The following is a 27,676-nucleotide window of genomic DNA, read 5'->3' as shown; positions in this document are numbered from 1 at the left end:
CCCATTTGAGAGCTGGCTGCCAGCGGGGAAGAGCCTCTTTTGGGGATCCCTCCTGTGGAGCTTTCCAGGGAGCCAGGATAAGGGTGAGGCCTTCATCTCTTCTTTGTGCTGTCACAACCTGCTCTGCCAAACTCTTTGTGTGTTTCTTAATCACAGCGCCTGGATCGTCACTGATTACACAGAGGAGTGAAGGGATTAAAAGAGAAGGTAAGTCACAGAGAAGCATTCCAACTCACTGCTGCATCACAGCACAAGAGTCACAGAACAACTTTTATTGACAGACCATGTAAATAATACAACAACATATATTCATTTATATTTAAGAAAGACATGGGTAAATAACATATTTATTTCTATTTAATTAAGACATATGTAAATGAATCACATATTAATTTCTATTTCATAAAAACGTGAAAATAAATAATATAACATATTTATTTCTATTCCATTAAGGCATACAAATTCAGAATTAACTTCAACCCAATAAAATTAAGGCACAGAACTTCACAATTACCTTAGATCCTACGGAATTAAAGGCATATATCTTCAGAATTACCTTAGATTCTATGGAATTCAAGGCATATGCCTTCAGAATTAGCTTAGATTCTACATAATTAAGGCAGATACCTTCAGAATTAACTGAGATCCCATGGAATTAAGGCATATGCCATCAGAATTAACTTAGACCCTACATAATTAAGGCATATGCCTTCAGAATTAACTTAGATGCTATGGAATTAAGGAATATGCCTTCAGAAATAACTTAGGCCCACAAAATTAAGGCATATGCCTTCAGAATTAACTCATACCCTACGTAATTAAGGCATATTCTTTCAGAATTAAATCAGACTCTACATAATTAAGGCATAGGCCATAACAACTATCATAGATGCTATGGAATTAAGGCATATGCCTTCAGAATTTACTTAGACCCTATATAATCAAGGCATATGCCTTCAGAATTAAATTCGATTCTACATAATTAAGGCCTATACCTTCAGAATTAACTCAGATCCTCTGGAATTAAAGGCATATGCCATCACAATTAACTTAAATGCTATGAAAATAAGGCATATGCCTTCAGATTAACTTAGATTCTACATAATTAAGGCATACGCCTTCAGAATTAACTGAGATCCTATAGAATTAAAGGCATATACATTCACAATTAACTTAGACCTATGGAATTAAGGAATATGCCATCAGAATTAACATAGACCCTACATAATTAACGCGTATACCTTCAGAATTAACTTAGATGCTATGGAATTAAGGTATATGCCTTCAGAATTAACTCAGATAGTATAGAATTGAAGGCATATGCCTTCACAATTAACTTAGATCTATGGAATTAAGGCATATGCCACGAGAATTGACTTAGACCCTACTTAATTAAGGCATACGCCTTCAGAAAAAGGTTTAAATCCATGGAATTCAGGCATATACCTTCAGAATTAACTTAGATCCTCTGGAATTCATGGCATATGCCTTCAGAATTAACTCAGATCCTATGGAATTAAAGGCATATGCCTTCAGAATAAACGTAGACATATGGAATTTAGGCATATGCCATCAGAATTAACTTACATCCTATATAATAAAGGCCTATACCTTCAGAATACAGTTTAATCCCACAAAATTAAGGCATATAACTTCAGAATGAACTTAAATCGCACATAATTAAGGCATATGCCTTCACAATTAACTTAGACCCTAAATAATTAAGGCGTATACTTTCAGAATAAACTTTAATTCCATGGAATTAAGGCATACGCCTTCAGAGTTAACTCAGACCCCACATAATTAAGGTATATGCCTTCAGAAATAATTTAGCCCCAGAAAATTAAGACGTATGCCTTCAGAATTAACTTAGATCCTATAGAATTAAAGGCATATGCCTTCACAATTAATTAAGAGGTATGGAATTAAGGGATATGCCTTCAGAGTTAGTTTAGATTCTACATAATTAAGGCATACACCTTCAGAATTAACTGAGATGCTATGGAATTAAGGCATATGCCATCAGAATTAACTGAGATCCTATGAAATTAATGCAAATGCCTTCAGACTTAACTTACAACTTACGTAATTAAGGCATATGCCTTAAGAATTAACTTAGATCCTATATAATTAAGCCTTATACCTTCAGAATAAAGTTTAATCCCATGGAATTAAGGCATATACCTTCAGAATTAACTTAAACCCTACATAATTAAGGAATATGCCATCAGAATTAACTTAGACCCTAAATAATTAAGGTATATGCCTTCACAAATAACTTAGATGCTATACAATTAAGGCATATACTTCAGAATTAACATAGAACCTATATAATTATAGCAGATACCTTGAGAATTAACTTAGATGCAGTGGAATTAAGGCATATGCCTTCAGAATAGATTGAGACCCTACATAATTATGGCATATGCCTTCCGAATTAAGTGGGATTCGTCATAATTAATGCATATGCATTCAGAATTAAATTTGATGCTATGGAATTAAGGCATAATCCTTCAGAATTAGCTCAGATCCTATGGAATTAATGCAAATGCCTTCAGACTGAACTCACAACTTACGTAATTAAGGCATATGATTACACAATTAACATAGACCTATGGAAGTAAGGGATATGCCATAGGAATTAACTTAAACCCTACATAATTAAGGCCTATACCTTCAGAATAAAGTTTAATCCCATGGAATTAAGGCATGTACCTTCACAATTAATTTAGAAACCATATAATACAGGCATATGTCTTCAGAATTAACTCAGATCCTATGGAATTAAAGGCATATGCCTTCACAATTAACTTAGATGCTATGCAATTACTGGCATATGACTTCAGAATTAGCTTAGATTCCATATAATAAAGGCATATGCCTTCAGAATTAACTTACTTGCCACATAATAAAGGCATATGCCCTCAAAATTAACTTAAACCCAACATAATTAAGGCATATGTCTTCCGAATTAACTTACAATCTATGGAATAAAGGCATGTGCCTTCAATATTAACTTAGATCCTATGTAATTAAAGTCATATAACTTCATAATTAACTTAGACCTTACATAATTAAGACATATGCCTTCAGAATTAATTTAGACGCTTGGAATAAAGGCATAGGCCTTCAGAATTAACTTAGACACTAAATAATTAAGGAATATGCCTTCAGAATTAACTTAGATGCTACGGAATTAAGGCATATGCTTTCACAATTATCTTAGACCCTAAGCAATTAATGGCATATGACTTCATAATTAACTTAGACCCTACATAATTAAGGCAAATGCCTTCAGAATTAACTTAGACCCTACATAATTAAGGCATATGCCTTCAGAATAAAGTTTAAATCCATGGAATTAAGGTATATACCTTCAGAATTAACTTAGATACTATAAAATTCAGGCATATGCCTCCAGAATTAACTGAGATGCTATGGAATTAAGGCATATGCAGTCAGAAATGACTTTGATCTTATGCAATTAAAGACTTATGCCTTCAGAATTAACTTATATCCTATGTAATAAAGGCCAATACCTTCAGAATACAATTTAAACCCATGGAATTAAGGCACATAACTTCAGAATTAACTTAAACCCCACATAATTAAGGCATATGCCTACAGTATTAACTTAGATAACATGAAATTAAAGCATATGCCTTCAGAATTAACTTAGATCCTACATAATTAAGGCATATTCCTTTAGAATTAACTTAGACTCTACATAATTAAGGCATATGCATTCAGAACTAACTAAGATTCTATGCAACTAAAGGCATATGCCATCAGAATTAACTTCGATTTATGCAATTAATGTCATATAGCATCAGAATTAAATTAGACCCTATGGAACAAAGGCATATACCTTCAGATTTAAATTACATCCTATGGATTAAGCCATATGCCTCCACAATTAACTTAGATGCTATGGAATTAAGGCATATGTCTTCAGAATTCTAGATAATTAAAGCATATATCTTCAGAATTAACTGAGATCCTATGGAATTAAGGTATATGCCTTCAGAATTAACTTAGACCCTACATAATTAAGGCATATGCCTTCAGTATAAAGTTTAAATCCATGGAATTAAGGCATATGCCATCAGAATTAACTTAGAGCTATGGAATTAAGGCATATGCCTTCACAATTAAATTAGATGCTATGGAATTAAGGCATATGCCTTCATAGTTAACTTAGACCCTGCATACTTAAGGCATATGTCTTCAGAGTTAATTTATATGAGATGGAATTAAGGCCTATGCCTTCAGAATTAACTGAGATCCTATTAAATTTAGGGAAATGCCTTCAGAATTAACTTACAACTTACGTAATTAAGGCATATGCCTTGAGAATTAACTGTGATCCCATGGAATTAAGGGTAATGCCATCAGAATTAACTGAGACCCTACATAATTAAGGCATATGCCTTCAGAATAATGTTTAAATCCATGGAATTAAGGCATATAACTTCAGAATTAACTTAGATACTATATAATTCAGGCATATGCCTTCAGAATTAACTCAGATCCTATGGAATTAAACGCATATGCCTTCACAATTAACTTAGATGTTATGAAAATAAGGCATATGCCTTCAGAATTAACTTCGATTCTACATAATTAAGGCATACACCTTCAGAATTAACTGAGATGCTATGGAATTAAGGCCTATGCCATCAGAATTAACTTAGACCCAACCTTTGACAATTAACTTAGATGCTATGGAATTAAGGCACATTCTTCAGAATTAACATAGAACCTATATAATTAAGGCGGATACCTTCAGAATGAACTTAGATGCAATGGAATTGAGGCATATGCCTGCAGAATTAACTGATATCCTAAGGATTTAAAGGCATATGCCATCAGAATTAACTTAGACCATGCATAATTAAAGCATATCCCTTCAGAATTAAGTTAGATCCAATGGAATTAAGGAATATGCCTTCATAATTAAATTAAGTCCCATATAATTAAGGCATATGCCTTAAGAATAAACGTAGACCTATGGAATTAAGGCTTATGCCATCAGAATTAGCTTATATCCTATATAATAAAGGCCTATACCTTCAGAATACAGCTTAATCCCACAAAATTAAGGCATATAACTTCAGAATTAACTTATATCCCACATAATTATGGCATATGCCTACAGAATTAACTTAGATTCCATGAAATTAAGGAATATAACTTCAGAATTAACTTAAACCCAACATAATTAAGGCATATACCTTCAGAATTAACTTAGACCCTACATAATTAAGGCCTATACTTTCAGAATAAAGTTTAGTTCCATGGAATTAAGGCATATAACTTCAGAATTAACTTAGATACTATATAATTCAGGCATATGCCTTCAGAATTAACTCAGATCCTATGGAATTAAACGCATATGCCTTCACAATTAACTTAGATGTTATGAAAATAAGGCATATGCCTTCAGAATTAACTTCGATTCTACATAATTAAGGCATACACCTTCAGAATTAACTGAGATGCTATGGAATTAAGGCATATGCCATCAGAATTAACTTAGACCCAACCTTTGACAATTAACTTAGATGCTATGGAATTAAGGCACATTCTTCAGAATTAACATAGAACCTATATAATTAAGGCGGATACCTCCAGAATGAACTTAGATGCATTGGAATTGAGGCATATGCCTGCAGAATTAACTGAGATCCTAAGGATTTAAAGGCATATGCCATCAGAACTAACTTAAACCCTACATAATTAAGGCATATGCCTTCAGAATTAAGTTGGATTCGAAGTAATTAATGCATATGTCTTCGGAATTAACTCAGATCCTACGGAATTAATGCAAATGCCTTCAGACTTAACGTACAACTTACGTAATTAAGGCATATGCCTTGAGAATTAACTTAGATCCCATGGAATTAAGGGATATGCCATCAGAATTAACTTAGACCCTGCATAATTAAAGCATATGCCTTCAGAATTAAGTTAGATCCAATGGAATTAAGGAATATGCCTTCATAATTAAATTAAGTCCCATATAATTAAGGCATATGCCTTAAGAATAAACGTAGACCTATGGAATTAAGGCTTATGCCATCAGAATTAGCTTATATCCTATATAATAAAGGGCTATACCTTCAGAATACAGCTTAATCCCACAAAATTAAGGCATATAACTTCAGAATTAACTTATATCCCACATAATTATGGCATATGCCTACAGAATTAACTTAGATTCCATGAAATTAAGGAATATAACTTCAGAATTAACTTAAACCCAACATAATTAAGGCATATGCCTTCAGAATTAACTTAGACCCTACATAATTAAGGCCTATACCTTCAGAATAAAGTTTAGTTCCATGGAATTAAGGCATACGCCTTCAGAATTAACATAGATCCTATGGAATTAAGGAATATGCCTTGAGAATTAAGTTAGACACTAAATACTTAAGGCGTATGTCTACAGAATTAACTCAGACCCGATGTAATTAAGGCATATTCCTTCAGAATTAACTTAAGCCCTGCATAATTAAGGCATATGCATTCAGAACTAACTAAGATTTCTTGCAACTAAAGGCATATGCCATCAGAATTAACTTCAATTTATGCAATTAATGTCATATAGCATCAGAATTAAATTAGATGCTATGGAACTAAGGCATATACCTTCAGATTTAAATTACATCGCATGGATTAAGCCACATGGCTCCACAATTAACTTAGATGCTATGGAATTAAGGCATATGCCTTCAGAATTCTACTTAATTAAAGCATATATCTTCAGAATTAACTGAGATCCTATGGAACTCAGGCATATACATTCAGAATTAACATAGAACATATATAATTAAGGCATATACCTTCAGATTAAAGTAGATGCCATGGAATTAAGACATATGCCTTCAGAGTTAACTTAGACCCTGCATATTTAAGAGATATGCCTTCAGAATTAACTTACAACCTATGGAATTAAGGTATATGCATTCAGAATTTACTCAGATCCTATAGAATTAAAGGCATATGCCTTCACAATTAATTTAGACCTATGGAATTAAGGCATATGCCTTCACAATTAGCTTAAATGCTATGGAATTAAGGCATATAGTTCAGAATTAACATAGAACCTACCTAATTAAGGCAGATACCTTCAGAATTAACTTAGACCCTGCATAATTAAAGCATCCTTTGTAATTAAATTCATATACCTTAAGAATTAACTTAGACCTTATATAATTAAGGCATATTCCTTCACAATTAACTTAAACCTTACATAATTAAGGCATATTCCTTCACAGAATATGCACAGAACTTCAGAATTGACTTAGATCCTATGGAATTATGGCACAGAGCTTCTAAATAGACTTAGATGCTATGGAATTAAGGCTCATAAGTTCAGAATTAACTCCAGTCCTTGTCGTAGAAAGGTCCGCTGGTCATGGCCTCAGGGATCTTTCCTTGCCTGATCTTCTTGGCCCTTAGCTGCTCCAGCTCTCCGGCCCTCAGTTCCCTCCTCGGTGCGCAGAGCTGCCTGCTCTGATGCCGTGGGGATGCAGAGGCGCGGACGCGGCGCTGTGTCCAGAGGCACCGGCTGTCGGTGCGGCCGAAGCGCTGCTTGCTCCCGGCTGAGAAGTCTCTGCAGCTGCCTTGGGAGCAGCGACAGCAAGCGCAGCGGTGCGGGCAGGGTTTGCAGCAGCCGAGCTCCCAGCGCCCGGAAGCCCCACAGTCCACGGCCAGCGGCCGCTCCAGGAGCGTGAAGTGAGGCTGCCGATGGAACTGAAGGACTGCGGCTGTTGGCTGGAGAGCCTGCAGGGAGGAAATGGATGGGAAGGCTCAGGATGCCTGCACCTGCCATACCGAAACACTGCTGCGTTTCAGTGCTGCAGAAGAACGCTTATCAACGCCGGTTTAATCGCTGGTTCCTGATGCAGAAACTTACTTGGGAACCCAGGGCTTGGGGCTTGCTGTCCTCCCAGTACAAGAAACAGTAATGGTTCAGTGTCCGCTTTCTCTCTCCAAAGGAGCTGAAAAAGTTCCAAATACATCCATGAAAACTACATTCCTGCACAGGCAGGCATCTTTCAATCCACGCTTAAAGCAAAAACCCACGTGTGCCGACCAACTGAACGGAACTGAGAAACTGAACCGAAGCAATGGCAGCTTTAAACAAAACGCTCTCAGGCTGCTGTCTGCAGACAGCCTAGAAGCAGGAACCTGACGGGCAAGAAGGAATTGCCATCACCCAACCCCTGGAGCTCTCATTCTCCTCTGCCTTGTTCTCCTTTGTTCCATGGCTCTATCTGTGTCGCTGCTTTGGCTCAGTCTGCTCTCTGAGCACGGAACAATCATCTGTGCTGAAGTCTGAACCCTGAGCTCTGCCTAAATGGGAATCCTAAGAAAAACCTTCACACGAGATTGAAGAGAAAAGCAACATCAGGAACAGAAGTATTTCACCTTTCCTTAACGCTTACCATCGATGCTGTTCTCCAGGCGTTTAAAACCTTCAGCTCCTGCAGCCTGGTTCTCCATTGCTGCACATACTGATGGACAGCGTTTATCTAAACGTGGGAGGACACAAACATGCTTTTGTTAAGCATGGCTTTTGGTTCGTTCTTATTTGGGTCTTTCCCCTTTCCCCTTCTTCCTTTCCCCTTCTTTCTTTCCCCTTCTTTCTTTCCTCTTCTTTCTTTCCCCTTCTTTCCTTCCCCTTCTTTCTTTCCCCTCTTTCCTTCCCCTTCTTTCTCCTTCTTTCCCCTTTTTCTTTAAAAGGGGGAACAAGAGTGGTCTGAGCAACTGCAAGGAAATTTTGGACTGGACAATTCAGGTCTTGCCCCACTTTACGAGCAGATACTCCTGCTTTGGATAATACGTTTTGTACCTGCATCATTGGTGAGGCCTGCGCCTCAGTTATCAGGAAGAGGCAAGGAGAATCATAGACCTGTTTGAGTCAGGAGGGACCTTTAAAGCCATCCGACCCAACTCCCCTGCAGTGAACAGGGACACCTATGGCCACACCAGCTTGCTCAGTGATGGCAAAGCCTTCAGGCCAGCAGCTCCTGCTGTTTTCTACTCGCTGCACAGAACAGTGAAGGTATGAGGGCGTTCTTACGTTCCCCTCGAGTTGGGCATTCGCTGAGTCAAGAGCGGCCACCTGAAGCACAGGAACCACTGCTACCCTGAACGCGTCACAGAAAGCTCAGTTGTTCCAAATACTTACGTAGAGTCCTGTGCCCTTCTTGGCTCTGCAGATGTAATACCCCAGGTGCAGCTCCTCAAAGGAGATCTCTGGAAAGTCTGCAGGGAGGCAAACAATCAGCATGCTCCAAAGGGAATGCAACACAAACACAAAATTGCCCTCTAGAGTTACACAAGAAACTGCCCTTGCTGCACCGCCTGCCACCAGTCAGCTCGACTTGGAGACACAGAAAGGACTCCTGGTGCAACTTCAGGGGTGCACACACACCAAGGAAATACCGTAACCCAGTGCCCCTACCTCTTGCATCGCAAGGCACGTCCTCACCTTGCAGTGCTTCCATTGAGGCACAGCAGTGTGGACAAGGATGGAAATGCAGCCTGAACAGTAGCAGCACTCCTAAAAACGGGACTGACCTGAAACATTAGGCTTGCCCTTCTCAGGACAGTAACATGAAAACATCCACTGTCCAGAAGATTCCCAGGTCGCCATGTCTTCTGCTACCCAGTCCCTAGAAAACACAACATGACAGCAAAGGAAGAAATTACACAGTCAGAAGCCACAGGGCAAAAAGCAAAGTCAAACTCAAATAGCCAAAGCCGCGCCAATGAATTCCATAGGACGCTGCTCAGAGGGAACAGCTGAGGAATGCTACAGCTATCTTGAAAGACACAGCAGTCGCTCTGCTGGACACACAGATGTCCGACAAAGCGTTTTATCGTGAGTAAATCACATCAGGTCTGGAAGAGAAACAAAACCCCCGTGCTTCCTATGGTCCCCCCCCCACGTCCCACCTTCCATCCCCCGGAACGCATCCTCTCCATTATCCAGAGGAAGCCAGGAAGCACTTCAGCAGCTCGTTGCGAGCGCTTCCCAGGGGACAGGGCCGTCACTTACACAAGTCTCTGCCGTTCATCTCTGTAGTCACCAGCCGGGTTTGCACCGCTTAATGCAGAGCTCGCTTTCTGCAAGGACGCTGCGCCTTTCTTGCCTGCAGCTCCAACACCGCAGGCACCAGAGAGTCCTGCTGCATCGCGGCTGCCACCCGAGGAGCTCTTTGGGAGCGCAGGAGGCTGCACAACGGCTGCAGGAGCGCCCCGTCCTCCTGCAGATCCTCCTTCGTGCTGCAGCGTGGCTGGCTGGAGAAGGTTTGTGTTTCTCCGGGCACGAACAACACGTCCTCCATCGCCTCCGGTGTGCTGGATCACGGCTGCCTGGTTAAGATCTGTGTCTGTCAGGGTAGCATCACCCAATCCTTTCTCAGCTCCTTCCGTGTGCTGGATCACGGGTACCTGGCTGAGGTCTGTCTTTGTTGCAGTAGTGCCCCCCCATCCGGCTCCACTTCCTGTCGTGTTCTGGAGCACAGACGGCTGGCTGAGGCTTGTATTTGTCGGAGTAGAATGTCCCGATCCTCCTACTGCTCCAGCCTCGTGCAGCATCATGGGTGGCTGGCTAGGATTTGTGTCTGTCTGGTCAGGAGATTGAGATCCTCCTACAGCTTCTTCCTTATACAGGGACACGGCTGGGCGGATAGGATTTGCCTTCCTTGGGGTGCCAGCACCAAATTCTTCTACAGCTCTTCCCGTGTGCAGCATCACAGGTGGCTGGCTAAGCTTTGTATCTGTCGGTGGAGAATCTCCCAATCCTCCTACAGCTCTGCTCTTCTTCTCAAACACGGCTCTTCTCTTGTTCTTTAAGATGGCTGGCTGGAAAATGTAGCTAGCTGAGCATGCTGGTTATCTGATCAACTTATATCCCATGGAATTAAGGCATATGCCTTCAGAATTAACTTCGACGCTATGGAATTAAGGCATATGCATGCAGAATAAACTTAGACGCCAAATAATTAAGGCATATGCCTTTAGATTTAACTTAGATAAAATGGAATCAAGGCATATGCCTTCAGAATTAAATTAGATCCTTTTGAAATAAAGGCATATTCCTTCAGAATTAACTTAGAACCTATGGAATTATATGGCATATATCATCAGAATTAATATAGAACCTATATAATTAAGGCATATACCTTCAGAATTAACTTAGATGCTATGCATATAAGGCATATACCATCAGAATTAATATAGAACCTATATAATAAAGGCATATTCCTTCAGAATTAACTTAGACTCTACATAATTAAGACATATGCCTTCAGAATTAAATTAGATTCTACATAATTAAGGCCTAAACCTTCAGAATTAACTAAGATCCTATGGAATTACAGGCATATGCCATCAGAATTAACTTAGATGCTATGAAAATAAGGCTTATGCCATCAGACTTAATTTAGATTCTACATAATTAAGGCATATGCCTTCAGAATTAAGTTGGATTCAAAGTAATTAACGCATATGTGTTCAGAATTAACTCAGATCCTATGGAAGTAATGCAAATGCCTTCAGACTTAACGTACAACTTACGTATTAAGGCATATGCCTTGAGAATTAACTGAGATCCCATGGAATTAAGGGATATGCCATCAGAATTAACTTAGACCCTGCATAATTAAAGCATATGCCTTCAGAATTAAGTTAGATCCAATGGAATTAAGGAATATGCCTTCAGAATTAAATTAAGTCCTATATAATTAAGGCATATGCCTTCAGAATTAACTTGGATTCTACATAATTAAGGCATATGCCTTCACAATTAACTTAGATGCTATGGAACTAAGGCATAAGCCTTCAGAATTAACTGAGATCCTATGTAATTAAAGCCATATAGATTCAGAATTAACTTAGATAATATGGAATTAAAGTCATATAACTTCAGAATTAAATCAGAGCCTATGGAATTAAAGGCATATACCTTCAGAATTAACTTAGATCCTACATAATTAAGGCATATACCTTCAGAATTAACTTAAACCTTACATAATTAAGGCATATACCTTCAGAATTAACTTAGATTCTATGGACTTAAGGCATTAGCCTTCAGAGTTCACTTAGATGCCATGGAATTAAGGCATATGCCTTCAGAATAAACGTAGACCTATGGAATTAAGGCATATGCCATCAGAATTAACTTACATCCTATATAATAAAGGCCTATACCTTCAGAATACAGTTTAATCCCACAAAATTAAGGCATATAACTTCAGAATTAACTTATATCCCACATAATTATGGCATATGCCTACAGAATTAACTTAGATTCCATGAAATTAAGGAATATGCCTTCAGAATTAACTTAACCCCACATAATTAAGGCCTATACCTTCAGAATAAAGTTTAGTTCCATGGAATTAAGGCATACGCCTTCAGAATTAACATAGATCCTATGGAATTAAGGAATATGCCTTGAGAATTAAGTTAGACACTAAATACTTAAGGCATATGTCTACAGAATTAACTCAGACCCGATGTAATTAAGGCATATTCCTTCAGAAGTAACTTAGACCCTACATAATTAAGGCTTATGCATTCAGAACTAACTAAGATTCTATGCAACTAAAGGCATATGCCATCAGAATTAAACTTCGATTTATGCAATTAATGTCATACAGCATCAGAATTAAATTAGATGCTATGGAACTAAGGCATATACCTTCAGATTTAAATTACATCCTACGGATTAAGCCATATGCCTTCACAATTAACTTAGATGCTATGGATTTAAGGCATATGCCTTCAGAATTCTACATAATGAAAGCATATAACTTCAGAATTAACTGAGATCCTATGGAATTAAGGTATATGCCATCAGAATTAACTTAGACCCTACATAATTAAGGCATATGCCTTCAGTATAAAGTTTAAATCCATGGAATTAAGGCATATGCCATCAGAATTAACTTAGACCCAACCTTTGACAATTAACTTAGATGCTATGGAATTAAGGCACATTCTTCAGAATTAACATAGAACCTATATAATTAAGGCGGATACCTTCAGAATGAACTTAGATGCATTGGAATTGAGGCATATGCCTGCAGAATTAACTGAGATCCTAAGGATTTAAAGGCATATGCCATCAGAACTAACTTAAACCCTACATAATTAAGGCATATGCCTTCAGAATTAAGTTGGATTCGAAGTAATTAACGCATATGTCTTCAGAATTAACTCAGATCCTACGGAAGTAATGCAAATGCCTTCAGACTTAACGTACAACTTACGTAATTAAGGCATATGCCTTGAGAATTAACTTAGATCCCATGGAATTAAGGGATATGCCATCAGAATTAACTTAGACCCTGCATAATTAAAGCATATGCCTTCAGAATTAAGTTAGATCCAATGGAATTAAGGAATATGCCTTCAGAATTAAATTAAGTCCTATATAATTAAGGCATATGCCTTCAGAATTAACTTGGATTCTACATAATTAAGGCATATGCCTTCACAATTAACTTAGATGCTATGGAACTAAGGCAGAAGCCTTCAGAATTAACTGAGATCCTATGTAATTAAAGCCATATAGATTCAGAATTAACTTAGATAATATGGAATTAAAGTCATATAACTTCAGAATTAAATCAGAGCCTATGGAATTAAAGGCCTATACCTTCAGAATTAACTTAGATCCTATGCAATTAGTGGTTTATACCTTCAGAATAACCATAGAACCTATATAATTAAGGCATACGCCATCAGAATTAACTCCGATCCTATGGAATTAAACGCCTTCAGATTTAAATAACATCCTATGGATTAAGCCATATGCCTTCACATTTAACTTAGATGCTATGAAAAGAAGGCATATGACTTCAGAATTAACTTAGATCGTGCATAATTGAGGCTTATGACTTCAGAATTAACTTAGATCCTACATAATTAAGGCATATACCTTCAGAATTAACTTAAACCTTACATAATTAAGGCATATACCTTCAGAATTAACTTAGATTCTATGGACTTAAGGCATTAGCCTTCAGAGTTCACTTAGATGCCATGGAATTAAGGCATATGCCTTCAGAATAAACGTAGACCTATGGAATTAAGGCATATGCCATCAGAATTAACTTACATCCTATATAATAAAGGCCTATACCTTCAGAATACAGTTTAATCCCACAAAATTAAGGCATATAACTTCAGAATTAACTTATATCCCACATAATTATGGCATATGCCTACAGAATTAACTTAGATTCCATGAAATTAAGGAATATGCCTTCAGAATTAACTTAACCCCACATAATTAAGGCCTATACCTTCAGAATAAAGTTTAGTTCCATGGAATTAAGGCATACGCCTTCAGAATTAACATAGATCCTATGGAATTAAGGAATATGCCTTGAGAATTAAGTTAGACACTAAATACTTAAGGCATATGTCTACAGAATTAACTCAGACCCGATGTAATTAAGGCATATTCCTTCAGAAGTAACTTAGACCCTACATAATTAAGGCTTATGCATTCAGAACTAACTAAGATTCTATGCAACTAAAGGCATATGCCATCAGAATTAAACTTCGATTTATGCAATTAATGTCATACAGCATCAGAATTAAATTAGATGCTATGGAACTAAGGCATATACCTTCAGATTTAAATTACATCCTACGGATTAAGCCATATGCCTTCACAATTAACTTAGATGCTATGGAATTAAGGCTTATGCCTTCAGAATTAACTTGGTTTCTACATAATTAAGGCCTATGCCTTCAGAATTAACTGAGATCCTATTAAATTTAGGGAAATGCCTTCAGAATTAACTTACAACTTACGTAATTAAGGCATATGCCTTGAGAATTAACTGAGATCCCATGGAATTAAGGGTAATGCCATCAGAATTAACTGAGACCCTACATAATTAAGGCATATGCCTTCAGAATAATGTTTAAATCCATGGAATTAAGGCATATAACTTCAGAATTAACTTAGATACTATATAATTCAGGCATATGCCTTCAGAATTAACTCAGATTCTATGGCATTAAACGCATATGCCTTCACAATTAACTTAGATGTTATGAAAATAAGGCATATGCCTTCAGAATTAACTTCGATTCTACATAATTAAGGCATACACCTTCAGAATTAACTGAGATGCTATGGAATTAAGGCATATGCCATCAGAATTAACTTAGACCCAACCTTTGACAATTAACTTAGATGCTATGGAATTAAGGCACATTCTTCAGAATTAACATAGAACCTATATAATTAAGGCGGATACCTTCAGAATGAACTTAGATGCATTGGAATTGAGGCATATGCCTGCAGAATTAACTGAGATCCTAAGGATTTAAAGGCATATGCCATCAGAACTAACTTAAACCCTACATAATTAAGGCATATGCCTTCAGAATTAAGTTGGATTCGAAGTAATTAACGCATATGTCTTCAGAATTAACTCAGATCCTACGGAAGTAATGCAAATGCCTTCAGACTTAACGTACAACTTACGTAATTAAGGCATATGCCTTGAGAATTAACTTAGATCCCATGGAATTAAGGGATATGCCATCAGAATTAACTTAGACCCTGCATAATTAAAGCATATGCCTTCAGAATTAAGTTAGATCCAATGGAATTAAGGAATATGCCTTCAGAATTAAATTAAGTCCTATATAATTAAGGCATATGCCTTCAGAATTAACTTGGATTCTACATAATTAAGGCATATGCCTTCACAATTAACTTAGATGCTATGGAACTAAGGCAGAAGCCTTCAGAATTAACTGAGATCCTATGTAATTAAAGCCATATAGATTCAGAATTAACTTAGATAATATGGAATTAAAGTCATATAACTTCAGAATTAAATCAGAGCCTATGGAATTAAAGGCCTATACCTTCAGAATTAACTTAGATCCTATGCAATTAGTGGTTTATACCTTCAGAATAACCATAGAACCTATATAATTAAGGCATACGCCATCAGAATTAACTCCGATCCTATGGAATTAAACGCCTTCAGATTTAAATAACATCCTATGGATTAAGCCATATGCCTTCACATTTAACTTAGATGCTATGAAAAGAAGGCATATGACTTCAGAATTAACTTAGATGCTATGAAAATGAGGCATATGACTTCAGAATTAACTTAGATCCTACATAATTAAGGCATATGCCTTCAGAATTAACTTAGATCGTGCATAATTGAGGCTTATGACTTCAGAATTAACTTAGATCCTACATAATTAAGGCATATACCTTCAGAATTAACTTAAACCTTACATAATTAAGGCATATACCTTCAGAATTAACTTAGATTCTATGGACTTAAGGCATTAGCCTTCAGAGTTCACTTAGATGCCATGGAATTAAGGCATATGCCTTCAGAATAAACGTAGACCTATGGAATTAAGGCATATGCCATCAGAATTAACTTACATCCTATATAATAAAGGCCTATACCTTCAGAATACAGTTTAATCCCACAAAATTAAGGCATATAACTTCAGAATTAACTTATATCCCACATAATTATGGCATATGCCTACAGAATTAACTTAGATTCCATGAAATTAAGGAATATGCCTTCAGAATTAACTTAACCCCACATAATTAAGGCCTATACCTTCAGAATAAAGTTTAGTTCCATGGAATTAAGGCATACGCCTTCAGAATTAACATAGATCCTATGGAATTAAGGAATATGCCTTGAGAATTAAGTTAGACACTAAATACTTAAGGCATATGTCTACAGAATTAACTCAGACCCGATGTAATTAAGGCATATTCCTTCAGAAGTAACTTAGACCCTACATAATTAAGGCTTATGCATTCAGAACTAACTAAGATTCTATGCAACTAAAGGCATATGCCATCAGAATTAAACTTCGATTTATGCAATTAATGTCATACAGCATCAGAATTAAATTAGATGCTATGGAACTAAGGCATATACCTTCAGATTTAAATTACATCCTACGGATTAAGCCATATGCCTTCACAATTAACTTAGATGCTATGGATTTAAGGCATATGCCTTCAGAATTCTACATAATGAAAGCATATAACTTCAGAATTAACTGAGATCCTATGGAATTAAGGTATATGCCATCAGAATTAACTTAGACCCTACATAATTAAGGCATATGCCTTCAGTATAAAGTTTAAATCCATGGAATTAAGGCATATGCCATCAGAATTAACTTAGAGCTATGGAATTAAGGCATATGCCTTCAGAATTAACTCAGACCCTATGTTATTAAGGCATATTCCTGCAAATTACCTCAGACCCTACCTAATTAAGGCATATGCCTTCACAATTAACTTAGATGCTATGGAATTAAGGCTTATGCCTTCAGAATTAACTTGGTTTCTACATAATTAAGGCCTATGCCTTCAGAATTAACTGAGATCCTATTAAATTTAGGGAAATGCCTTCAGAATTAACTTACAACTTACGTAATTAAGGCATATGCCTTGAGAATTAACTGAGATCCCATGGAATTAAGGGTAATGCCATCAGAATTAACTGAGACCCTACATAATTAAGGCATATGCCTTCAGAATAATGTTTAAATCCATGGAATTAAGGCATATAACTTCAGAATTAACTTAGATACTATATAATTCAGGCATATGCCTTCAGAATTAACTCAGATTCTATGGCATTAAACGCATATGCCTTCACAATTAACTTAGATGTTATGAAAATAAGGCATATGCCTTCAGAATTAACTTCGATTCTACATAATTAAGGCATACACCTTCAGAATTAACTGAGATGCTATGGAATTAAGGCATATGCCATCAGAATTAACTTAGACCCAACCTTTGACAATTAACTTAGATGCTATGGAATTAAGGCACATTCTTCAGAATTAACATAGAACCTATATAATTAAGGCGGATACCTTCAGAATGAACTTAGATGCATTGGAATTGAGGCATATGCCTGCAGAATTAACTGAGATCCTAAGGATTTAAAGGCATATGCCATCAGAACTAACTTAAACCCTACATAATTAAGGCATATGCCTTCAGAATTAAGTTGGATTCGAAGTAATTAACGCATATGTCTTCAGAATTAACTCAGATCCTACGGAAGTAATGCAAATGCCTTCAGACTTAACGTACAACTTACGTAATTAAGGCATATGCCTTGAGAATTAACTTAGATCCCATGGAATTAAGGGATATGCCATCAGAATTAACTTAGACCCTGCATAATTAAAGCATATGCCTTCAGAATTAAGTTAGATCCAATGGAATTAAGGAATATGCCTTCAGAATTAAATTAAGTCCTATATAATTAAGGCATATGCCTTCAGAATTAACTTGGATTCTACATAATTAAGGCATATGCCTTCACAATTAACTTAGATGCTATGGAACTAAGGCAGAAGCCTTCAGAATTAACTGAGATCCTATGTAATTAAAGCCATATAGATTCAGAATTAACTTAGATAATATGGAATTAAAGTCATATAACTTCAGAATTAAATCAGAGCCTATGGAATTAAAGGCCTATACCTTCAGAATTAACTTAGATCCTATGCAATTAGTGGTTTATACCTTCAGAATAACCATAGAACCTATATAATTAAGGCATACGCCATCAGAATTAACTCCGATCCTATGGAATTAAACGCCTTCAGATTTAAATAACATCCTATGGATTAAGCCATATGCCTTCACATTTAACTTAGATGCTATGAAAAGAAGGCATATGACTTCAGAATTAACTTAGATGCTATGAAAATGAGGCATATGACTTCAGAATTAACTTAGATCCTACATAATTAAGGCATATACCTTCAGAATTAACTTAAACCTTACATAATTAAGGCATATACCTTCAGAATTAACTTAGATTCTATGGACTTAAGGCATTAGCCTTCAGAGTTCACTTAGATGCCATGGAATTAAGGCATATGCCTTCAGAATAAACGTAGACCTATGGAATTAAGGCATATGCCATCAGAATTAACTTACATCCTATATAATAAAGGCCTATACCTTCAGAATACAGTTTAATCCCACAAAATTAAGGCATATAACTTCAGAATTAACTTATATCCCACATAATTATGGCATATGCCTACAGAATTAACTTAGATTCCATGAAATTAAGGAATATGCCTTCAGAATTAACTTAACCCCACATAATTAAGGCCTATACCTTCAGAATAAAGTTTAGTTCCATGGAATTAAGGCATACGCCTTCAGAATTAACATAGATCCTATGGAATTAAGGAATATGCCTTGAGAATTAAGTTAGACACTAAATACTTAAGGCATATGTCTACAGAATTAACTCAGACCCGATGTAATTAAGGCATATTCCTTCAGAAGTAACTTAGACCCTACATAATTAAGGCTTATGCATTCAGAACTAACTAAGATTCTATGCAACTAAAGGCATATGCCATCAGAATTAAACTTCGATTTATGCAATTAATGTCATACAGCATCAGAATTAAATTAGATGCTATGGAACTAAGGCATATACCTTCAGATTTAAATTACATCCTACGGATTAAGCCATATGCCTTCACAATTAACTTAGATGCTATGGATTTAAGGCATATGCCTTCAGAATTCTACATAATGAAAGCATATAACTTCAGAATTAACTGAGATCCTATGGAATTAAGGTATATGCCATCAGAATTAACTTAGACCCTACATAATTAAGGCATATGCCTTCAGAATAAAGTTTAAATCCATGGAATTAAGGCATATGCCATCAGAATTAACTTAGAGCTATGGAATTAAGGCATATGCCTTCAGAATTAACTCAGACCCTATGCTATTAAGGCATATTCCTGCAAATTACCTCAGACCCTACCTAATTAAGGCATATGCCTTCACAATTAACTTAGATGCTATGGAATTAAGGCTTATGCCTTCAGAATTAACTTGGTTTCTACATAATTAAGGCCTATGCCTTCAGAATTAACTGAGATCCTATTAAATTTAGGGAAATGCCTTCAGAATTAACTTACAACTTACGTAATTAAGGCATATGCCTTGAGAATTAACTGAGATCCCATGGAATTAAGGGTAATGCCATCAGAATTAACTGAGACCCTACATAATTAAGGCATATGCCTTCAGAATAATGTTTAAATCCATGGAATTAAGGCATATAACTTCAGAATTAACTTAGATACTATATAATTCAGGCATATGCCTTCAGAATTAACTCAGATTCTATGGCATTAAACGCATATGCCTTCACAATTAACTTAGATGTTATGAAAATAAGGCATATGCCTTCAGAATTAACTTCGATTCTACATAATTAAGGCATACACCTTCAGAATTAACTGAGATGCTATGGAATTAAGGCATATGCCATCAGAATTAACTTAGACCCAACCTTTGACAATTAACTTAGATGCTATGGAATTAAGGCACATTCTTCAGAATTAACATAGAACCTATATAATTAAGGCGGATACCTTCAGAATGAACTTAGATGCATTGGAATTGAGGCATATGCCTGCAGAATTAACTGAGATCCTAAGGATTTAAAGGCATATGCCATCAGAACTAACTTAAACCCTACATAATTAAGGCATATGCCTTCAGAATTAAGTTGGATTCGAAGTAATTAACGCATATGTCTTCAGAATTAACTCAGATCCTACGGAAGTAATGCAAATGCCTTCAGACTTAACGTACAACTTACGTAATTAAGGCATATGCCTTGAGAATTAACTTAGATCCCATGGAATTAAGGGATATGCCATCAGAATTAACTTAGACCCTGCATAATTAAAGCATATGCCTTCAGAATTAAGTTAGATCCAATGGAATTAAGGAATATGCCTTCAGAATTAAATTAAGTCCTATATAATTAAGGCATATGCCTTCAGAATTAACTTGGATTCTACATAATTAAGGCATATGCCTTCACAATTAACTTAGATGCTATGGAACTAAGGCAGAAGCCTTCAGAATTAACTGAGATCCTATGTAATTAAAGCCATATAGATTCAGAATTAACTTAGATAATATGGAATTAAAGTCATATAACTTCAGAATTAAATCAGAGCCTATGGAATTAAAGGCCTATACCTTCAGAATTAACTTAGATCCTATGCAATTAGTGGTTTATACCTTCAGAATAACCATAGAACCTATATAATTAAGGCATACGCCATCAGAATTAACTCCGATCCTATGGAATTAAACGCCTTCAGATTTAAATAACATCCTATGGATTAAGCCATATGCCTTCACATTTAACTTAGATGCTATGAAAAGAAGGCATATGACTTCAGAATTAACTTAGATGCTATGAAAATGAGGCATATGACTTCAGAATTAACTTAGATCCTACATAATTAAGGCATATACCTTCAGAATTAACTTAAACCTTACATAATTAAGGCATATACCTTCAGAATTAACTTAGATTCTATGGACTTAAGGCATTAGCCTTCAGAGTTCACTTAGATGCCATGGAATTAAGGCATATGCCTTCAGAATAAACGTAGACCTATGGAATTAAGGCATATGCCATCAGAATTAACTTACATCCTATATAATAAAGGCCTATACCTTCAGAATACAGTTTAATCCCACAAAATTAAGGCATATAACTTCAGAATTAACTTATATCCCACATAATTATGGCATATGCCTACAGAATTAACTTAGATTCCATGAAATTAAGGAATATGCCTTCAGAATTAACTTAACCCCACATAATTAAGGCCTATACCTTCAGAATAAAGTTTAGTTCCATGGAATTAAGGCATACGCCTTCAGAATTAACATAGATCCTATGGAATTAAGGAATATGCCTTGAGAATTAAGTTAGACACTAAATACTTAAGGCATATGTCTACAGAATTAACTCAGACCCGATGTAATTAAGGCATATTCCTTCAGAAGTAACTTAGACCCTACATAATTAAGGCTTATGCATTCAGAACTAACTAAGATTCTATGCAACTAAAGGCATATGCCATCAGAATTAAACTTCGATTTATGCAATTAATGTCATACAGCATCAGAATTAAATTAGATGCTATGGAACTAAGGCATATACCTTCAGATTTAAATTACATCCTACGGATTAAGCCATATGCCTTCACAATTAACTTAGATGCTATGGATTTAAGGCATATGCCTTCAGAATTCTACATAATGAAAGCATATAACTTCAGAATTAACTGAGATCCTATGGAATTAAGGTATATGCCATCAGAATTAACTTAGACCCTACATAATTAAGGCATATGCCTTCAGTATAAAGTTTAAATCCATGGAATTAAGGCATATGCCATCAGAATTAACTTAGAGCTATGGAATTAAGGCATATGCCTTCAGAATTAACTCAGACCCTATGTTATTAAGGCATATTCCTGCAAATTACCTCAGACCCTACCTAATTAAGGCATATGCCTTCACAATTAACTTAGATGCTATGGAATTAAGGCTTATGCCTTCAGAATTAACTTGGTTTCTACATAATTAAGGCCTATGCCTTCAGAATTAACTGAGATCCTATTAAATTTAGGGAAATGCCTTCAGAATTAACTTACAACTTACGTAATTAAGGCATATGCCTTGAGAATTAACTGAGATCCCATGGAATTAAGGGTAATGCCATCAGAATTAACTGAGACCCTACATAATTAAGGCATATGCCTTCAGAATAATGTTTAAATCCATGGAATTAAGGCATATAACTTCAGAATTAACTTAGATACTATATAATTCAGGCATATGCCTTCAGAATTAACTCAGATTCTATGGCATTAAACGCATATGCCTTCACAATTAACTTAGATGTTATGAAAATAAGGCATATGCCTTCAGAATTAACTTCGATTCTACATAATTAAGGCATACACCTTCAGAATTAACTGAGATGCTATGGAATTAAGGCATATGCCATCAGAATTAACTTAGACCCAACCTTTGACAATTAACTTAGATGCTATGGAATTAAGGCACATTCTTCAGAATTAACATAGAACCTATATAATTAAGGCGGATACCTTCAGAATGAACTTAGATGCATTGGAATTGAGGCATATGCCTGCAGAATTAACTGAGATCCTAAGGATTTAAAGGCATATGCCATCAGAACTAACTTAAACCCTACATAATTAAGGCATATGCCTTCAGAATTAAGTTGGATTCGAAGTAATTAACGCATATGTCTTCAGAATTAACTCAGATCCTACGGAAGTAATGCAAATGCCTTCAGACTTAACGTACAACTTACGTAATTAAGGCATATGCCTTGAGAATTAACTTAGATCCCATGGAATTAAGGGATATGCCATCAGAATTAACTTAGACCCTGCATAATTAAAGCATATGCCTTCAGAATTAAGTTAGATCCAATGGAATTAAGGAATATGCCTTCAGAATTAAATTAAGTCCTATATAATTAAGGCATATGCCTTCAGAATTAACTTGGATTCTACATAATTAAGGCATATGCCTTCACAATTAACTTAGATGCTATGGAACTAAGGCAGAAGCCTTCAGAATTAACTGAGATCCTATGTAATTAAAGCCATATAGATTCAGAATTAACTTAGATAATATGGAATTAAAGTCATATAACTTCAGAATTAAATCAGAGCCTATGGAATTAAAGGCCTATACCTTCAGAATTAACTTAGATCCTATGCAATTAGTGGTTTATACCTTCAGAATAACCATAGAACCTATATAATTAAGGCATACGCCATCAGAATTAACTCCGATCCTATGGAATTAAACGCCTTCAGATTTAAATAACATCCTATGGATTAAGCCATATGCCTTCACATTTAACTTAGATGCTATGAAAAGAAGGCATATGACTTCAGAATTAACTTAGATGCTATGAAAATGAGGCATATGACTTCAGAATTAACTTAGATCCTACATAATTAAGGCATATGCCTTCAGAATTAACTTAGATCGTGCATAATTGAGGCTTATGACTTCAGAATTAACTTAGATTCTATGGACTTAAGGCATTAGCCTTCAGAGTTCACTTAGATGCCATGGAATTAAGGCATATGCCTTCAGAATAAACGTAGACCTATGGAATTAAGGCATATGCCATCAGAATTAACTTACATCCTATATAATAAAGGCCTATACCTTCAGAATACAGTTTAATCCCACAAAATTAAGGCATATAACTTCAGAATTAACTTATATCCCACATAATTATGGCATATGCCTACAGAATTAACTTAGATTCCATGAAATTAAGGAATATGCCTTCAGAATTAACTTAACCCCACATAATTAAGGCCTATACCTTCAGAATAAAGTTTAGTTCCATGGAATTAAGGCATACGCCTTCAGAATTAACATAGATCCTATGGAATTAAGGAATATGCCTTGAGAATTAAGTTAGACACTAAATACTTAAGGCATATGTCTACAGAATTAACTCAGACCCGATGTAATTAAGGCATATTCCTTCAGAAGTAACTTAGACCCTACATAATTAAGGCTTATGCATTCAGAACTAACTAAGATTCTATGCAACTAAAGGCATATGCCATCAGAATTAAACTTCGATTTATGCAATTAATGTCATACAGCATCAGAATTAAATTAGATGCTATGGAACTAAGGCATATACCTTCAGATTTAAATTACATCCTACGGATTAAGCCATATGCCTTCACAATTAACTTAGATGCTATGGAATTAAGGCTTATGCCTTCAGAATTAACTTGGTTTCTACATAATTAAGGCCTATGCCTTCAGAATTAACTGAGATCCTATTAAATTTAGGGAAATGCCTTCAGAATTAACTTACAACTTACGTAATTAAGGCATATGCCTTGAGAATTAACTGAGATCCCATGGAATTAAGGGTAATGCCATCAGAATTAACTGAGACCCTACATAATTAAGGCATATGCCTTCAGAATAATGTTTAAATCCATGGAATTAAGGCATATAACTTCAGAATTAACTTAGATACTATATAATTCAGGCATATGCCTTCAGAATTAACTCAGATTCTATGGCATTAAACGCATATGCCTTCACAATTAACTTAGATGTTATGAAAATAAGGCATATGCCTTCAGAATTAACTTCGATTCTACATAATTAAGGCATACACCTTCAGAATTAACTGAGATGCTATGGAATTAAGGCATATGCCATCAGAATTAACTTAGACCCAACCTTTGACAATTAACTTAGATGCTATGGAATTAAGGCACATTCTTCAGAATTAACATAGAACCTATATAATTAAGGCGGATACCTTCAGAATGAACTTAGATGCATTGGAATTGAGGCATATGCCTGCAGAATTAACTGAGATCCTAAGGATTTAAAGGCATATGCCATCAGAACTAACTTAAACCCTACATAATTAAGGCATATGCCTTCAGAATTAAGTTGGATTCGAAGTAATTAACGCATATGTCTTCAGAATTAACTCAGATCCTACGGAAGTAATGCAAATGCCTTCAGACTTAACGTACAACTTACGTAATTAAGGCATATGCCTTGAGAATTAACTTAGATCCCATGGAATTAAGGGATATGCCATCAGAATTAACTTAGACCCTGCATAATTAAAGCATATGCCTTCAGAATTAAGTTAGATCCAATGGAATTAAGGAATATGCCTTCAGAATTAAATTAAGTCCTATATAATTAAGGCATATGCCTTCAGAATTAACTTGGATTCTACATAATTAAGGCATATGCCTTCACAATTAACTTAGATGCTATGGAACTAAGGCAGAAGCCTTCAGAATTAACTGAGATCCTATGTAATTAAAGCCATATAGATTCAGAATTAACTTAGATAATATGGAATTAAAGTCATATAACTTCAGAATTAAATCAGAGCCTATGGAATTAAAGGCCTATACCTTCAGAATTAACTTAGATCCTATGCAATTAGTGGTTTATACCTTCAGAATAACCATAGAACCTATATAATTAAGGCATACGCCATCAGAATTAACTCCGATCCTATGGAATTAAACGCCTTCAGATTTAAATAACATCCTATGGATTAAGCCATATGCCTTCACATTTAACTTAGATGCTATGAAAAGAAGGCATATGACTTCAGAATTAACTTAGATGCTATGAAAATGAGGCATATGACTTCAGAATTAACTTAGATCCTACATAATTAAGGCATATACCTTCAGAATTAACTTAAACCTTACATAATTAAGGCATATACCTTCAGAATTAACTTAGATTCTATGGACTTAAGGCATTAGCCTTCAGAGTTCACTTAGATGCCATGGAATTAAGGCATATGCCTTCAGAATAAACGTAGACCTATGGAATTAAGGCATATGCCATCAGAATTAACTTACATCCTATATAATAAAGGCCTATACCTTCAGAATACAGTTTAATCCCACAAAATTAAGGCATATAACTTCAGAATTAACTTATATCCCACATAATTATGGCATATGCCTACAGAATTAACTTAGATTCCATGAAATTAAGGAATATGCCTTCAGAATTAACTTAACCCCACATAATTAAGGCCTATACCTTCAGAATAAAGTTTAGTTCCATGGAATTAAGGCATACGCCTTCAGAATTAACATAGATCCTATGGAATTAAGGAATATGCCTTGAGAATTAAGTTAGACACTAAATACTTAAGGCATATGTCTACAGAATTAACTCAGACCCGATGTAATTAAGGCATATTCCTTCAGAAGTAACTTAGACCCTACATAATTAAGGCTTATGCATTCAGAACTAACTAAGATTCTATGCAACTAAAGGCATATGCCATCAGAATTAAACTTCGATTTATGCAATTAATGTCATACAGCATCAGAATTAAATTAGATGCTATGGAACTAAGGCATATACCTTCAGATTTAAATTACATCCTACGGATTAAGCCATATGCCTTCACAATTAACTTAGATGCTATGGATTTAAGGCATATGCCTTCAGAATTCTACATAATGAAAGCATATAACTTCAGAATTAACTGAGATCCTATGGAATTAAGGTATATGCCATCAGAATTAACTTAGACCCTACATAATTAAGGCATATGCCTTCAGTATAAAGTTTAAATCCATGGAATTAAGGCATATGCCATCAGAATTAACTTAGAGCTATGGAATTAAGGCATATGCCTTCAGAATTAACTCAGACCCTATGTTATTAAGGCATATTCCTGCAAATTACCTCAGACCCTACCTAATTAAGGCATATGCCTTCACAATTAACTTAGATGCTATGGAATTAAGGCTTATGCCTTCAGAATTAACTTGGTTTCTACATAATTAAGGCCTATGCCTTCAGAATTAACTGAGATCCTATTAAATTTAGGGAAATGCCTTCAGAATTAACTTACAACTTACGTAATTAAGGCATATGCCTTGAGAATTAACTGAGATCCCATGGAATTAAGGGTAATGCCATCAGAATTAACTGAGACCCTGCATAATTAAAGCATATGCCTTCAGAATAATGTTTAAATCCATGGAATTAAGGCATATAACTTCAGAATTAACTTAGATACTATATAATTCAGGCATATGCCTTCAGAATTAACTCAGATTCTATGGCATTAAACGCATATGCCTTCACAATTAACTTAGATGTTATGAAAATAAGGCATATGCCTTCAGAATTAACTTCGATTCTACATAATTA

The 27,676-nt window shown here is 35.6% G+C and overlaps 1 protein-coding gene and 2 long non-coding RNA genes across 4 annotated transcripts; 1 reads left to right on the top strand and 2 right to left on the bottom strand.

Moving 5' to 3' along the window:
• Positions 1-546: 546 nt before the first annotated feature.
• LOC128072926 (uncharacterized) lies at positions 547-27,669 on the bottom strand. Its single transcript, XR_008202520.1, has 21 exons — positions 27,206-27,669; positions 26,324-26,356; positions 25,507-26,078; positions 24,911-25,112; positions 22,416-22,961; positions 20,717-21,280; positions 19,863-20,469; positions 18,164-18,727; positions 17,310-17,916; positions 16,286-16,460; positions 15,922-16,121; positions 13,685-14,293; positions 13,373-13,517; positions 11,675-12,169; positions 6,950-7,031; positions 5,235-5,501; positions 4,763-4,948; positions 2,144-2,326; positions 1,980-2,102; positions 1,242-1,324; positions 547-790 (listed from the first exon to the last, which is right to left on the bottom strand). It is a non-coding gene; the product is annotated as an uncharacterized LOC128072926 (long non-coding RNA).
• LOC128072927 (uncharacterized) lies at positions 3,271-12,041 on the top strand. Of its 2 annotated transcripts, none has more exons than XR_008202521.1 (3): positions 3,271-3,366; positions 5,309-5,418; positions 11,964-12,041. It is a non-coding gene; the product is annotated as an uncharacterized LOC128072927 (long non-coding RNA). The 2 variants fall into 2 exon arrangements; XR_008202522.1 differs by lacking the exon at positions 5,309-5,418 and adding an exon at positions 4,464-4,573.
• LOC128072925 (nucleoporin NUP42-like) lies at positions 7,295-10,889 on the bottom strand. The gene is made up of 6 exons (XM_052667151.1): positions 10,076-10,889; positions 9,595-9,689; positions 9,203-9,279; positions 8,457-8,543; positions 7,925-8,009; positions 7,295-7,791 (listed from the first exon to the last, which is right to left on the bottom strand). The coding sequence occupies exons 1-6, from the start codon at positions 10,771-10,773 to the stop codon at positions 7,430-7,432; spliced, it is 1,404 nt and encodes a 467-aa protein (XP_052523111.1). The 5' UTR covers positions 10,774-10,889; the 3' UTR covers positions 7,295-7,429.
• Positions 27,670-27,676: the final 7 nt, after the last annotated feature.

The sequence above is a fragment of the Tympanuchus pallidicinctus genome, unplaced genomic scaffold, assembly GCF_026119805.1.
Source record: "Tympanuchus pallidicinctus isolate F22 unplaced genomic scaffold, pur_lepc_1.0 scaffold73, whole genome shotgun sequence".
In the NCBI taxonomy this organism is placed as follows: Eukaryota; Metazoa; Chordata; class Aves; order Galliformes; family Phasianidae; genus Tympanuchus; species Tympanuchus pallidicinctus.
The sequence above is the reverse complement of the archived record's forward strand: the minus strand, read 5'-3'. Positions and strand labels throughout refer to the sequence as shown.